General features: G+C 43.4%; 1 protein-coding gene across 4 annotated transcripts in view; it reads left to right on the forward strand.

Annotated features, from left to right (window-relative positions):
* LOC137561378 (cadherin-related family member 4-like) overlaps positions 1–14355 on the forward strand; it is a 121381-nt gene that overhangs the window by 73530 nt on the left and 33496 nt on the right. For all 4 annotated transcript variants that reach the window (XM_068272673.1, XM_068272672.1, XM_068272674.1 and 1 more), the window contains 3 exons: positions 599–744; positions 8228–8408; positions 10296–10455. In XM_068272673.1, coding sequence (XP_068128774.1) covers positions 599–744; positions 8228–8408; positions 10296–10455 — 487 coding nt within the window. The remainder of the gene's footprint in view (positions 1–598; positions 745–8227; positions 8409–10295; positions 10456–14355) is intronic.

A 14355-nucleotide genomic window follows, 5' to 3' on the forward strand; every position in this document is an offset into this window, starting at 1 on the left:
ATGGCCATGCATCAGAAAATGGGTGTGGTCATGGGTGGAGCCAAATGTACAAATGCTGTGTACATAGCCAGATGTGCCGCCCTTCCCCTCGTTTAGATAGCCAGATGTACTCCCTATAGTTAGCCAGGTGTGCCCCCCTTGTTCTGCTGCTGTTAACACTTCTGCACTCCTCTGCAGAGGGAGGGAGAGAAGCAGGGACACTTCGGGCAGCCACCGAGCTGCCTCTCACTCACTTGGGGGTGCGGTGGCCATGCTATGCGCCTCCTTACAGTGCTGCGCCCGGGGCCATGTGTCCCCCCCCCCTTGCCCACCCATAGCTACGCTTCTGAAGTAGGTTTGGTAAAGCAATAAAAGAAAGACAACTCATATGACTACCCACTGCTTGTTTTGTTGTTTGCTGAAATATTTTGCTGTGAATTTATTCAGTGCTGTAAACCATTTTACAGTATATCTAAGCCTATACAGATTGAAAATATTGTTCAAAATCAGACAAGAACTAAAAGTGACAACACAGCATCTTGGAAACACTTTGCCATATAACTGTTGTGTATGTTTCAATAAAGCTTAGCTTATTACTTTTTGTATTTTACTGCATTAGAAACCTACCAGATACGACTATTGAAGTTCCTGAAAATCTCCCATCGGGGACAGCAATTATGAGATTACAGGCAACCGATCGGGATATCGGAGACAGTGTGCACTATGAATTTTTCACAAGGTATCCTGGGTTTTTCATAGATGAAGGTAAGGTGAATGTTTCCCATACAAATAAATCATAATCCAGACTGACTAAGGCCACCTAACCAAAGAAACAAACTTTACTTTTAACTTACCGTAAACTGAATACTTGGCAATGATGTATTACAGTTTATGTGGAAATGGGAAAGCACGATAAGAAAAAAGAAATAAAAAAAAAATCCTTTCAATGACTTCTTTGTAGAGATGGCTCGAACCTCCGATTTTAGGTTCGCGAACCTCCGCAAACGTTTGCAGACTTGCAAACTTTTGCGAACCGCAATAGACTTCAATGGGGAGGCGAACTTTGAAAACTAGAAACATTTATGCTGGCCACAAAAGTGATGGAAAATATGTTTCAAGAGGTCTAACATTGAGTTTTTGCATGGATGAGTGGGATAGATGCCAAAAGTCCCGGGGAAAAATCTGGATTTGATGCAAAGCAGCGTTTTAAGGGCAGAAATCACATTACATGATAAATTGGAGGCCTAAAGTGCTTTAAAACATCTTACATGTGTATACATCAATCAGGGAGTGTAATTAGAGTTCTGCTTCACACTGACACACCAAACTCACTGTGTAACGCACCGCAAACAGCTGTTTGTGTTGTGACGGCCGTGCTGGACTGGTGCGCACCATGGCGAGAGTGCAGGCGATAGCGGTTTTCAAGCCCATATGGTCGCCAGGCTGAGGTAGCTCAATGACGAGGCGTTGGTGGAGGGTGGATCTGGAAGCGCTAAGGCGAGGCGTTGGACTAAAGAATGTCCGCATGTCCGATATCACCATGAGATCGCTGGAGCATCCTGTCCTTGCCTGCGTGGACATGGGAGAAGGATTACTGGCAGTGGTACCTTTATTGCGTTGTGCTGTGACTTCACCCTTAAATGCCTTGTAAAGCATAGTTGCCAGCTTGTTCTGCAAGTGCTGCATCCTTTCTGCCTTCTGGTGATTTGGAAACATCTCCGCCACTTTGTGCCTATACCGAGGGTCTAGTAGCGTGGCCACCCAGTACAGCTCATTCCCCTTGAGTTTTTATATATGGAGGTCCCTCAACAGGCTGGACAGCTGAAAGACGTCATCTGCACAAAGTTGGAAGCAGATGTACTATCCATCTCCTCTTGCTCTTCCTCAGTGATTTCAGCTAAGTTCTCCTCCTCCCCCCAGCCATGAACAATACCACGGCAAAGTTGAGCAGCACAAGCCCCCTGCGACACCTGCTGCGGTTGTTCTTCCGCCTCATTTTCCTCCTTCAAAACAACACCTTCCTCATCATCTGACTCCTCTTCCCCAAATGACTATTCCTCCTCTTCCTCCTCCCCCCTCTGTGCTACCGCAGGTGTTGAGGAATCATCTGCTTCTGCTGAGAATTGATCCCACAACTCTTCCTCCCATTCCTGTTCATGCTCCTCCACAGCTTGATCCACCACTCTATGTACGGCACATTCCAGGAAGAAGGCATATGGGATCAAGTCGCTGGTGGTGCCTTCACTGCGACTCACCAGGTTTGTCACCTCCTCAAACGGTCACATGAGCCTGCAGGCATTTTGCATCAGTGTCCAGTACTTCGGCAAGAACATCCCCATCTCCCCAGACTGTGTGCTTTGACTGTAGTTGTAGAGATACTGTTTGACGGCTTTCTCCTGTTGTAGCAGGCGGTTGAACATCAGGAGGGTCAAATTCCAGCGAGTCGGGCTATCGCAAATCAAGCGTCTCACCGGCAAGTTGTTTCTCCGCTGAATATTGGAAAAGCATGCCATGGCCGTGTAAGACCACCTGAAATGCCCACACACCTTCCTGGACTGCTTAAGGACATCCTGTAAGCCAGGGTACTTAGACACAAATCTCTGAATTACTAGATTGAGCACATGTGCCATGCAGGGTACATGTGTCAACTTTCCCAAATTCAAAGCCGAAATGAGATTGCTGCCGTTGTCACACACCACGTTGCCGATCTCCAGTTGGTGCAGGGTCAGCCACTGATCCACCTGTTTGTTCAGAGCAGCCAGGAGAGCTGCTCCAGTGTGACTCTTCACTTTGAGGCAAGACATGTCTAAGATGGCGTGACACCGTCGTACCTGGCATGCAGCATAGGCCCTGGGGAGCTGGGGCTGTGTAGCTGGAGATGAGATTGCAGCACCAGTAGAGTTGCGCTGCCACTCAGCCAAGGAGGAGGAGGACAGTGAAGAGGATGTAGCAGGAGGAGAGCAGGTGGCAGCAGGCCTGCCTGCAAGCCGAGGAGGTGTCACAAGTAGGTCCGCTGCGCAGCCACGTACTCTCTGCTTGTCAGTGGTCAGCAGGTTGACCCAATGGGCTGTGTAAGTAATGTACCTGCCCTGACCGTGCTTGGCAGACAAGGCATCTGTGGTCAGATGGACCCTTGACCCAACGCTGTGTGCCAGAGATGACACCACTTTCCTCTCAGCTTCATGGTACAATTTGGTTATTGCCTTTTTAGAGAAATAATTGCGGCCTGGTATCTTTCACTGCGGTGTCCCAATGGCCACAAATTTACGGAAGGCCTCAGAGTCCACCAGCTATTATGGTAACAGCTGGCGAGCTAACAGTTCCACCAAGCTAGCTGTCAGACGCCGGGCAAGGGGGTGATTGGCAGAAATTGGCTTCTTCCGTGCAAAGATTTCCCTCACGGACACCTGGCTGCTGCTGTGGGCAGAGGAGCAGGAACCGCTCAAGGTGAGAGGCGGAGTGGAGGAGGGTGGCTGTGATTGTGAAGGTGCAAGGGAGAAAGTGGCTGAAGATGCTTCACCTGAAGGAGGAAGAGGAGAAGGAGGGTGGCTTTTATTTTGTGTGCTGCTTGTCCTCTGGTGCTCTTCCCATTGCAGTTTGTGCCTTTTCTGCATGTGCCTTCGTAAGGCAGTTGTCCCTACGTGGGTGTTGTCCTTTCCATGGCTCAATTTCTGGAGGCAGAGAGAACAGATGGCATTGCTCTGATCTAAGGCAGACACACTAAAAAATGTCCAAACCGCTGAGCCCCCCTGGGGTGATGGCACTATGGTGGCATCAGCAGCTGACGTTGAAAGGCATGTTGGCTGGCTCTCCATAGGTGGCGATACATGGTGCTGGACACTGCCACCAGCTGTTTCCGATGACGAGCTCCCCCTACTTCTTTCAGGAATTCATCTCCTCCTACTTCTCTCTGATTCCCCCTCTGAACTGTCCCCTTAGTCATCTTGTCTCTTAGGAACCCACGTGACATCCGTATCATCGTCATCATCATAATCATCCTGCCCAGCTTCGCTTGCCTCAGACACCTCATAAACTGCACCAACAGCAGGTACTTCATCATCCTCCTCCTCACACCTTACGTTCATAGTGTTGCCTAACTCAGACATATGAGGTGGTGTAACTTGCTTAGCGCCTTCATCTTGTTGTAACAGTAGTTGCTGTGAATCAGTTAATTCCCCACTAAATAACTCCTGAGAAGTGTCAAATGGAACGGATGTGGTGCTAGTAGTAGCACTGGTGGCTGCGGAAGATGAGGTGTTCTGTGTTAAATAGTCAACCACGTCCTGACAATCTTGGGAGTTGATGGGACGTGCCTTCTTCTGAGCACTGGACTTTGGTCCAGGGCCGCACTAAATCACATCAGCATGACCTCGAACAGATCTGCTGGGTGGCCTTCCTCTGGGTCTTCCTCTGCCTCTGCCTCTACCTGTTTTGTCCATATCGGGGGGATGACGTGAAAGATATGCACTGACTTGACTAATACAATGTGCAGTCACACAGGTGCAGTTAATAGGTATGCACGGAGTGGTACATCACACTGCGTGCGCTCACGTAGGTAGGTGGGTGCACTTCATACCTGAACTCCAGGTATATGCACTGCACTGGTGGGTATTACAAATGTGCACCTGTCACACACACATACCGTTAACATGTACAGTGACTGGTGGTATTAAATAGCACTCTGCTTGCGCTCATGTGGGTAGGTGGGTGCACTGAACAACAGGTAGGTAGGTATATGCAGTGCTGCTGGGCATTACAAATATGCACCTGTCACACACACACACACACGTACCATGAACAGGTGCAATGGCTGGTGGTATTAACAATGAGTGCGCTCACGTAGGTAGGTAGGTAGGTGGGTGGACTAAACAGTGAACAGGTGCAATGATTGGGATTACAAATGTGCAGCTGCCTGTCACACACACAGGTAGTCACTGAATGTGCTGGGCCTGGCAGTGGCACAGTAGGAATTAAGGGGCCAAAGGCCAGCTGCGACTGACTGACAGGGCTGTATATAAATATAATGCAAGTGGGCCACACACACAAAAAAAAAAATAGATCACAAGAACAAGATTAGCTCTCAAAAGAGATGTTGAGGGGTGCTTTTTTAGCAATAAGAATCATCAAGGAGCAAGCTAACAAGCCTACAAGATCCTAACTAAGCTTTCCCTAGGAGAGTCTGCAGCAGCTCTCCCTTCTCTAATTACTGCAGGCACAGGAGTGAGTCCAATGCCTGACACTGCCTGCATTTTATAAGGGGGGGGGGGAGGGCCTCCAGGAGGGAATGTAGCCTGATTGGCTACAATGTGCCTGCTGACTGTGATGTAGAGGGTCAAAGCTGACCCCAATGATGTCCTATGGGGGCGAATCGAACTTCCGGAAAAGTTTGTGTTTCTCCACGATCGCGAACCCCAGAAGTTCGCCGGGAACCATTCGCCGGCGAACCGTTTGGGCCATCTCTACTTCTTTGTGAAAATTGATTTTCATGAAAAATGGGCCCATGTCTGCACACGAGGGGAAAAAAAGTTCAAAAGAAGGGGAAAGAAACAGGGAGAGAAGGGGCTCTCCCTGTGCTATAGGACTTAGAGGCACACACTATACTAGGTCTCTCTTACCTCTGGAGCAGGCTGAATCTGTAGTTATACAGTACCAGAAATCAGCACATCCATGTGCAAGCCTGCCAGGTTAAAGTACCCCTGAACTGAGAGGGGGATATTAAAGGTTGTACACAAACGTGCAGTGCTGAGACATGTCACAGCACAAATCTTACCGTTTTGTGCCCCCAGGGGTCGCCGCTCTGCTGGTCTGAATTTTGCGACGGGGACGGAATGTCAATTATGGCCATGGAGGAAGTGGCAGTTTTCTTCCTCCAATCAGTCCACTCTGTCCACTCTCTCCCCAGCGCGTCCTGGCCCCATGCGACATAGTTACCGCCCCCTAATGCACGTCTTCATTGTATCTGTGGATACAGAGACGCACAGTCTGTTTCTGGCATTGCCGCTGACCCGGAAGTACTTACGGGGTCAGCGCACGAGCCGGCATTTCCAAAAGTTAATTGCGGCGGAACGGGAAAATGGAGAGGACCAATAGCACAGCGATGGATGACAGAAGTGGGTAAGTAATGGTGTAATGTTTTTTTTTTTTTACACAGGTTCATTTCTATAACTCAGGAGTACTTTAAGCAGCTGATCGAATCACCAGGGTAAATGTCATTGTGATTTGGTCCTTTACATTATTTTTTATTATCGTAGATTTGTGAGTCAGTAACATGATGAGGTCAGATTGCTGGATACCCTACAAAATCATATATAAGCCTCTGTATGTTACATAAATTTTGTAAGGATCTGACCCAGTTCTGTATCATGACTGAAAGAGAAACTTAAAGTTTTGAAAGCTTGCAAAGAAATCTTGTTTAGCTAGTCATTAAAGGTATCACCCAAACAGCTTTTGTTGTTATGCCTTTAGATTTGTGAGTGTGTTATATAACCAATACAAGCCCCAAAATGTTATTGTAATGTATTTGAATCAAATGTATATTTTTAAATTAAAATTATAATTATCTCTGCACTGCTGTCCATTTGCATATTTTTCCTTGTTCTGTCATGAGTGTTCCACATGTGATTGGCTAATTACCTACCTGCGGATATTTTTTAAGTTCTGTTTAACCAACTTTTAGTGCCTTTTTTATTTCTCACTCTGACGAAGCGAGGGAATGCCTCGTGAAATGGGTTAGATGCCCTTTAGGACGCCAGTAGCTTTTTATTGATCCTTATTTTATTTCCTTGAATAAAAAGAAAATCTTAAATGTTACCTATGGTAGACAACTCATTGGTTCACCATGGCTTCTGAAAACCTTATCTGTCATGGCTGTTGAGTCTTGGTTTCTGCAAATCTTCGAACATCACTGGAGGCTGGCTACAAAGTTCCAGCTCTTTTCCACTTATCTCGACACAATTCAAATCACTTACTGGTATATTTCACTGCCCTGTAAGTTTATAAATAGTACACATATAGATATTAAAGTGTTCAGACAAATCTCATTCCACACATATTATTTGAACCACCAAAACAGTTACTTCAATCTGTTCTTAAAAGACACCCATGGTGAAAATAAACTGATCCCCCTACTCCTAAAAATCCCACAGCTTTATATTCTGTGTATCAGCTACAAAAAAAATAGGTTTAACCTTGTTTCCCACTTATCTACCAAAGCGGTTTTGACAGTTTTGCGATGTCCTTATTTAATCAGAATTAACTTTATCCCTATGATACAAAAATGAAATATATATATTTTTTTTTCCAGACAAACTAGGCTTTTATTGTATGCCATTTTTTCCCTCAAAAAAATTTGTTTTCTATGAATTTTAATGGGAAAACAAGGAAAAAAATAGAAAAAAACACATTATTTCTCAGTTTTAGCAATTCCAGTTTAAAAAATAAAAGTGCTACTGTAGATAAAACACAACTTTTGTTTGGCTAGTCTTACCGCTTATCACAACACTTAGGTTATGTTTCGGTCACAATTTATGGTGAAGATATTTGATTATGAAATAATGCTACAGAGTGTATTTTTCACTATGAACTGAGAAAATAAAAGTATTTTTAATGGTAAAAATCTCATTAGCTCAGAAAACATATATTCCTATTCACCAATTAGTGTTGCATCAGATAGTGCCAGAAATGTGCACAGGAGCAAGCCCAATCCTGCACAGCACTGCTTCTGCTACAAGACGTACATCTACTGACTTGTGGCTTAGATGAAGTCACAGAGGACGTAGATATACTTTAGTGGTGGATAAAGTGGTTAATGTTGTATTGTCTCATATGACTGACACAGTCCTTCAGTGTTCCAGTAGGTAAAATACATGAACTCTAGACCCTTTTTTATCCATTCCCTGCACTCCAAAGTTACATAAAAGAGTTTTACGGCTGTAATTCCTTATCACTGAGGATTACACTATAGACCTAGGTCAGGATTGGAGAGACACTGTCACTTGCATTCTTGATGTTTAACTTTTTCAGGCAGAAAACCTAAGCCTGTAGTCCTTTGTAATAATGGTAAATCTATCATTCTGGATCATTTCAGCAATACCCATTTAACATATCACACAAGGCAGATATTTGCACTTTTTCACACTCCATTTACTATGTAAACTGGCAGAATACTGTATTGTGTCATGAATAAGAGCAGGGTTATATAACTTGTATATTGTGCTATATGTGGATATTTCTCTCCTCTTTACTGCAGATTCTGGTGAAATAAAAATTGCCTATTCATTGGACTATGAAGATCCTGACATTGTACGTAATCAGCGAATAATCGTGTATGCCCTTGACAATGACAGAGTGCACACTGGAGTGGCAGAAATAATAATGCAACTAACTGATGTCAATGATAACTATCCCCAGTGTGAAGGGTTTCCTAATGTGTAAGTAAACAGACCTAATTAAACAGCCCTAAAAATGGGGGGAAAAAGTTAATCTCTGTAGTGTTTGTAGTGTTGGTGCCGCCATTACACCTTTGCTGAGGGAAAAAACTCTTAGCAATAAAGATGTGTGCAGATAGCCTTCTAGAGGTACTGATATTCTACATTTCTGTACTGAAAAAGAAGAAAGCTTACAACCCAAGTTGCCCTAGTGCAAAATACCAGTGGCTCTGAAATTGTATTCCAGTGATAGGACATGAAAATTAAAAAAACAAAACAAATGAAAAAAAACCTCAGGTAAGCTTCTCTGATGAAGCAATGAGTTAACCAATCATCGAGGAATGGTGTATCGCCACTGCAAACAGGTTCACTAACCTACATTTGTGACATAATGATATAACTAGCAACATGAGAACTCTTAGCAGAGTTTTACACGGTTTACTGTTGTAAAGGATGCAAGAAATTATTTTTAAACTTTTAGAAGTTTCTGGATTTAGATTAACTAGCTATGACTGCTTAGAGTCATATCACAGACATTCATTGCACCTGTAATTTGTAATGCCAAGACATGGCATCCTCCACCCACTTATTGTTAACTTTCTGTCACATAAGATATATTGTCACAGGGGAAAATGATGTGGTCTGTTAACAGTCAGACAGAGGTATTATTCAATAAGGGCTGGTGCACACCGAGCGGCTTTTTGGGCGTTTTCAGATCCGCTTGCGGCTGCGGATCTGCTTGGTCAATGTATCTCAATGAGGTGGTGCACACCAGAGCGGCAGGCGTTTTGCAGAAACGAAAAATGCCTGGGTGAGGCATTTTTTGGATTGCGGATGCGTTTCTGCCTCAATGTTAAGTATAGGAAAAACGCAAACCGCTCTGAAAAACGGCACTTCAGAGCGGTTTTGCCGGCGTTTTTGTTACAGAAGCTGTTCAGTAACAGCTTTACTGTAACAATATATGAAATCTACTATACTGAAAACCGCAGCAGCAATCCGCAAAACGCTAGCAAAACGCCTCATAAAAATAAAAAAAAGCGTTTAAAAATCTGCTAGCGTTTTGCGGATCTGCTAGCGGGTTTTGGTGTGCACCAGCCCTATGACTCAATTACCCATAGTAGTATATAACAGATTGGTCAGTACAAACAGCAGTATTTTTTAATCAATCAGATTTTGCATTGTGAAGTGATAGTGGCTGGCTAGCAATATTCCAGGTTCAGTTCTCAATCTGGGCACTAACTGCATTGTTTATTCTCCCTATGCTTCCATCAGTTTTGAATGGGCACCACAGTGTCCTCTCACATTCCAAAGACATTACGATAAGTTAATTGTCCACCCCCAAAACAATATCCTTAGGATCAAGTGGGGTCATTAAACTATGAATGTGGCACGCATTTGATTGTGAGCTCCGCTTAGTCCAAAGTCCAAACTTTTTCAACCAAGGGCCATATCACCGTTCTTGAAATTGCCAGGGGGTGAACTACTAAACTTAAATAAGATGCTTGCTTATTGCCCCTAGGTACGTACGTTATGCATATTGTACTGGTAGTCCCTGATTAACGAACTATATAGGGACTGTAGGTTCTGTGACTCCACTGTGTCTCCCTCTCTGCCACCAGTGTCCCCTGTGTGGCTGCTTCTGTTCCTCCTCATTTGCCTCTTCTGTGCCTCCTCATGTCCTCCTCTGCCCACTCTTGGCACCCTGTGCTCTTGACTTTTATTTCCCTCCCTCTGTCCCTATTCCCTTTCCTGTACTTCTGTGCACCTTCCTGCCCCCTGTGCCTCCTCCTGCAGGATGTTGGCTAATTTAATTTCAACAATCTACATTGCTTTGTTGTTTCATACCCTGCCTTCGGTTTTAATTTATTCAAACTGTACTTTTCTTTGTAGGATTCAAGTCGCTGAAACTATTGCTATTAATACCCCTTTGATGCAGTTCAGGTGTTCAGATAAAGACATTGAAGAGCCAAATAATGTGCTAACATATAAGCTAAGTTCTCTGGACTATTTTTCAATTGACAAATTCACTCTTACTGACAACATACTCACTGTAAGTATGACTTTTTTTTTAAATGTACAGTATATATATAAATATATATATATATTTATATAGATTAATAGGCATTTTCTTTGACCGCCACCTGGAGTCGGGAAGGATTTTTTCTCCCTTAAAGTGGATCCGAGATAAACTTTTACTCAGTACATAATTGTGTTCCTTTCATATAGTTTACAGGACATTCCTCAAGCCAAATACTTTTTTGTTTTTGTTTTAATACTCTAATTCCCTATAAACTAAACAAGCCTCGCCCACAGCTTTTTGGAGTGCCTTGGCATTTTCAGACAGTAGCAAGGGCTTATGAGAGCTTAGTCTGGGCAGGAGGAGGGGGAGGTGTTACTAGCCAGAAATTTCAGAGGCAGAGGGGAGGAGGGAGGAGGTGGAATTAGGTTTTCACAGGCTGAGGGCTGGAGATGCAGATCAGCTTGCCTGTGTGTAATGTTTACAAACAGAACATGGCCGCTGTCATTGGATCACAGGAAGAAATAATCATATTCTGTTGAAGCTGTTTGCAGCTAGATTTGCTGTGTAAACTATCTAAACTTTAGATTATATATATAGACAAGTTACTTGTTATAGTTTTTCATCTCGGATCCACTTTAACCAGTTCAGCTTTTCTGGACGAACTTACTCGTCCAGATAGGCTCTGCTGCTGCCGCCGCATGCCGCTAGCCTCCTGATCAGTGAATGGGAATATAATTCTCATTCACCGATCTAAGTCCCCCGAAGAAATACCGACGCTTTCTATTCAGAGAGCGCAGTGTTTCTGCCCGGAAAAAACGTTTCCCAGCCTCTTTGTAGTTCCTGGATGCGAGATCGTTCGCATCCAGGACTTTTTTGACTGTGGCGATCTTGTGGCCAAATAGTAAACTGCACCCACATACATTTTTATTAAACAATTCTATTATTTTACATGTAAAAATAGCTGTTTCCCTCCCACACCAAAAATTACCCAAATACATTTTTTATTTAAAAAAAATAAATAAAAAAAATACAATAAAAAAAAACAAAAACAACATAAATAGTTACCCAAGGGTCTGAATGTTTTAAATATGCACGTCAAGAGAGTATGTTATTAAATTATAAGCTTATAAATAGTGATTGACGCAAATTGAAAAAATGCACCTTTATTTCTAAATAAAATATTGGCGCCATAAATTGTGATAGGGACATCATTTAAATGGTGTAATAAATAACCGGGACAGATAGGAAAATAAAATACATGAGTTTTAATTATGGTAGCATGTATTAATTTCAACTATAATGGCCAAAAACTGAGAAATATTGATTTTTTTTCATTTCTTTCTTAATTTTCTGGTTAAAATGGATTCAGAAAAAAATTATTCTTAGCAAAATGTACTACCCAAAGAAAGCCTAATTAGTGGTGAAAAAAACAAGATATAGATCAATTAATTGTGATAAGTAATAATAAAGTTATTGGCGAATGAATGGGAGGTGAACGTTGCTCGGATGCATGCGGTTTTCGACACTGTGGCGCTGAACCGGTTATAGGCACAAGCCTTGTAAGGTTTCCTGTATGTTTGTTTTTTTGCCTTCCCCTGGATCAACTGGGATATGAGAGGGTGCCGAAGAGAACGTGACCTATTATTTTCTTACTTATTTATTTTTCTATTCTGGTTGGACTCAAAGGACGAATGTATTTTTTCAACCAAAATAAACTATGACTAGCAGAAAGTTGTGAAATAATTTATTTTTCCACAAACACAAGTGTCTGTGGGTACAGAGAGCAGTAAGTTCATCAAAAATGCACTAAATAAAATACATTTAGCTCATCACTTAGCTCCTCTAAAAACAGCCACATACACAGAAACAAAATTCTGTATTAAAAAGACAAGAAAAAAATCAATAGGTATAATGTTTTTGATAAACAGTGACACAATACTCAGGGGGGATTAGGATGAGCTGGAGTGTTTAATTAAAATGGGGAGATTTAAGTAAGTAGATTTTGTTTTGCAAGAAATTAAACCTAACTGTACCTCTGTGTGTGCGAAGTGGAGCCCGTGGCAGAGAGAGGGTTAAGTTACCTGTATTGCCCCCACTGCACACTCCACTGCATCTTTCCCCCACTTTCTCCTCCATAGCAGGAACTTCCACTGAAGATGGAGTGCAGTGCAGTGACAATAGGTGGTGATACAGGAACCTGCTCTCCCACTGTCCCCCACACACTCTGGGAAACACTTCTCATGAAACTGTGCTTGCTCATCTCTTATTAGAAAGGCTTTAACCACCCTGGCGTTCTGATTAAATCGCCAGGGTGGCTGCGGGAGGGTTTTTTTTAAATAAAAAAAAAACTATTTCATGCAGCCAACTGAAAGTTGGCTGCATGAAAGCCCACTAGAGGGCGCTCCGGAGGCGATCTTCCGATCGCCTCCGGCGCCCAGAATAAACAAGGAAGGCCGCAATGAGCGGCCTTCCTTGTTTTGCTTATATCGTCGCCATAGCGACGAGCGGAGTGACGTCATCGACGTCAGCCGACGTCCTGACGTCAGCCGCCTCCGATCCAGCCCTTAGCGCTGGCCGGAACTTTTTGTTCCGGCTACGCTGGGCTCAGGCGGCTGGGGGGACCCTCTTTCGCCGCTGCTCGCGGCGAATCGCCGCAGAGCGGCGCCGATCAGGCAGCACACGCGGCTGGCAAAGTGCCGGCTGCGTGTGCTGCTTTTTATTTCATTAAAATCGGCCCAGCAGGGCCTGAGCGGCAGCCGCTGGCGGTGTTGGACGAGCTGAGCTCGTCCAGACCGCTCAGCTGGTTAAGAAACTCCCTAAATTATCTTAAAGTGTATGTCTGTTTGCATTAAATCATATTTGGTTGCTGTGTTTCATACCTTTAAAATATTTTAACATTGTATTTTGGTTGCATTTGTCTTTTCAAACAAATTTAGTATGATTTCTACAAAAAATGTGCACGTCATCCAATGTTATCTCATTTTTTCTTAAACCTATGAAAGGAAACAGGTATATTTAATTATACTACTGATAAAAAGTAGGAAAAAACTGTATCAAAATCAGATGGATATTGTAAAGATCAAAACAGTTGCTAGCAGTTAAATTGATTGAGTACTAATCACTGAAACGTGACCGATACCTGGTGAAGTTTTAAGGTATCTGAAACAAAAGAAGCCAATGGTAGAAGCAAAGACTATCATTTTATACTGTTGATACATTTTCCACAGTACTTCACACAATAAAATAGTGTAGAGCCAGCTTCATAGTGAAGCCAATTAACTTACCACTATATTGTGAAGAGCAGTAAAGTCCAGCACTCGCATGCACACTGGATGGCCAGAACCTTGGATTCTGAAGTTGCCACTGTGCTCACCACCCAAGAAGATTCAACATCCAATTGCGAGAAAAAAAGCAGGTCGAGCACCAGTTAATGCTTCAGTGCAATTTTAATCCAAGAAGGTTCAATAAGGCACATCAATAGACAGGGCTGGATTTACCATAGGGCACTGTAGGCACATGCCTATGCAGAGTCCCCAGCAGAGTGAAATTCCACTGACCAGATCTCCTTTCAGCCTGGGGCATCTTTATCTAACTAACAGTTGGGGGCACCTCTAGCTACTTAGTATTAAGTTGTCAGAAGTACCCTAAATGCCTAGAGGCATCTGAGGCTAACTACATTAGGCAGAGGTGACAGCTGGGCCAGCCAGCATAAGTACATTGAGGTTTTGGAGAGGGTTTGTGGGTTCATGGAGGGCAAAGTTTAGGGTGCCAGTACATTTGTGCCTATAGGCTCCTGTGTTTTAAATCCGGTCCTGTCAAAAGAGGTGAATAGGACAGCCTGACAGCCGTCTCGCAGGTCTCCCTGCTTCGTCAGAGGCCGTCCTGTTAACTCCTTTTGATGTGATTTATTGTACCTTCTTGGATTAAAAT

The sequence above is a fragment of the Hyperolius riggenbachi genome, chromosome 3 (genome assembly GCF_040937935.1).
Source record: "Hyperolius riggenbachi isolate aHypRig1 chromosome 3, aHypRig1.pri, whole genome shotgun sequence".
Lineage (NCBI taxonomy): Eukaryota > Metazoa > Chordata > Amphibia > Anura > Hyperoliidae > Hyperolius > Hyperolius riggenbachi.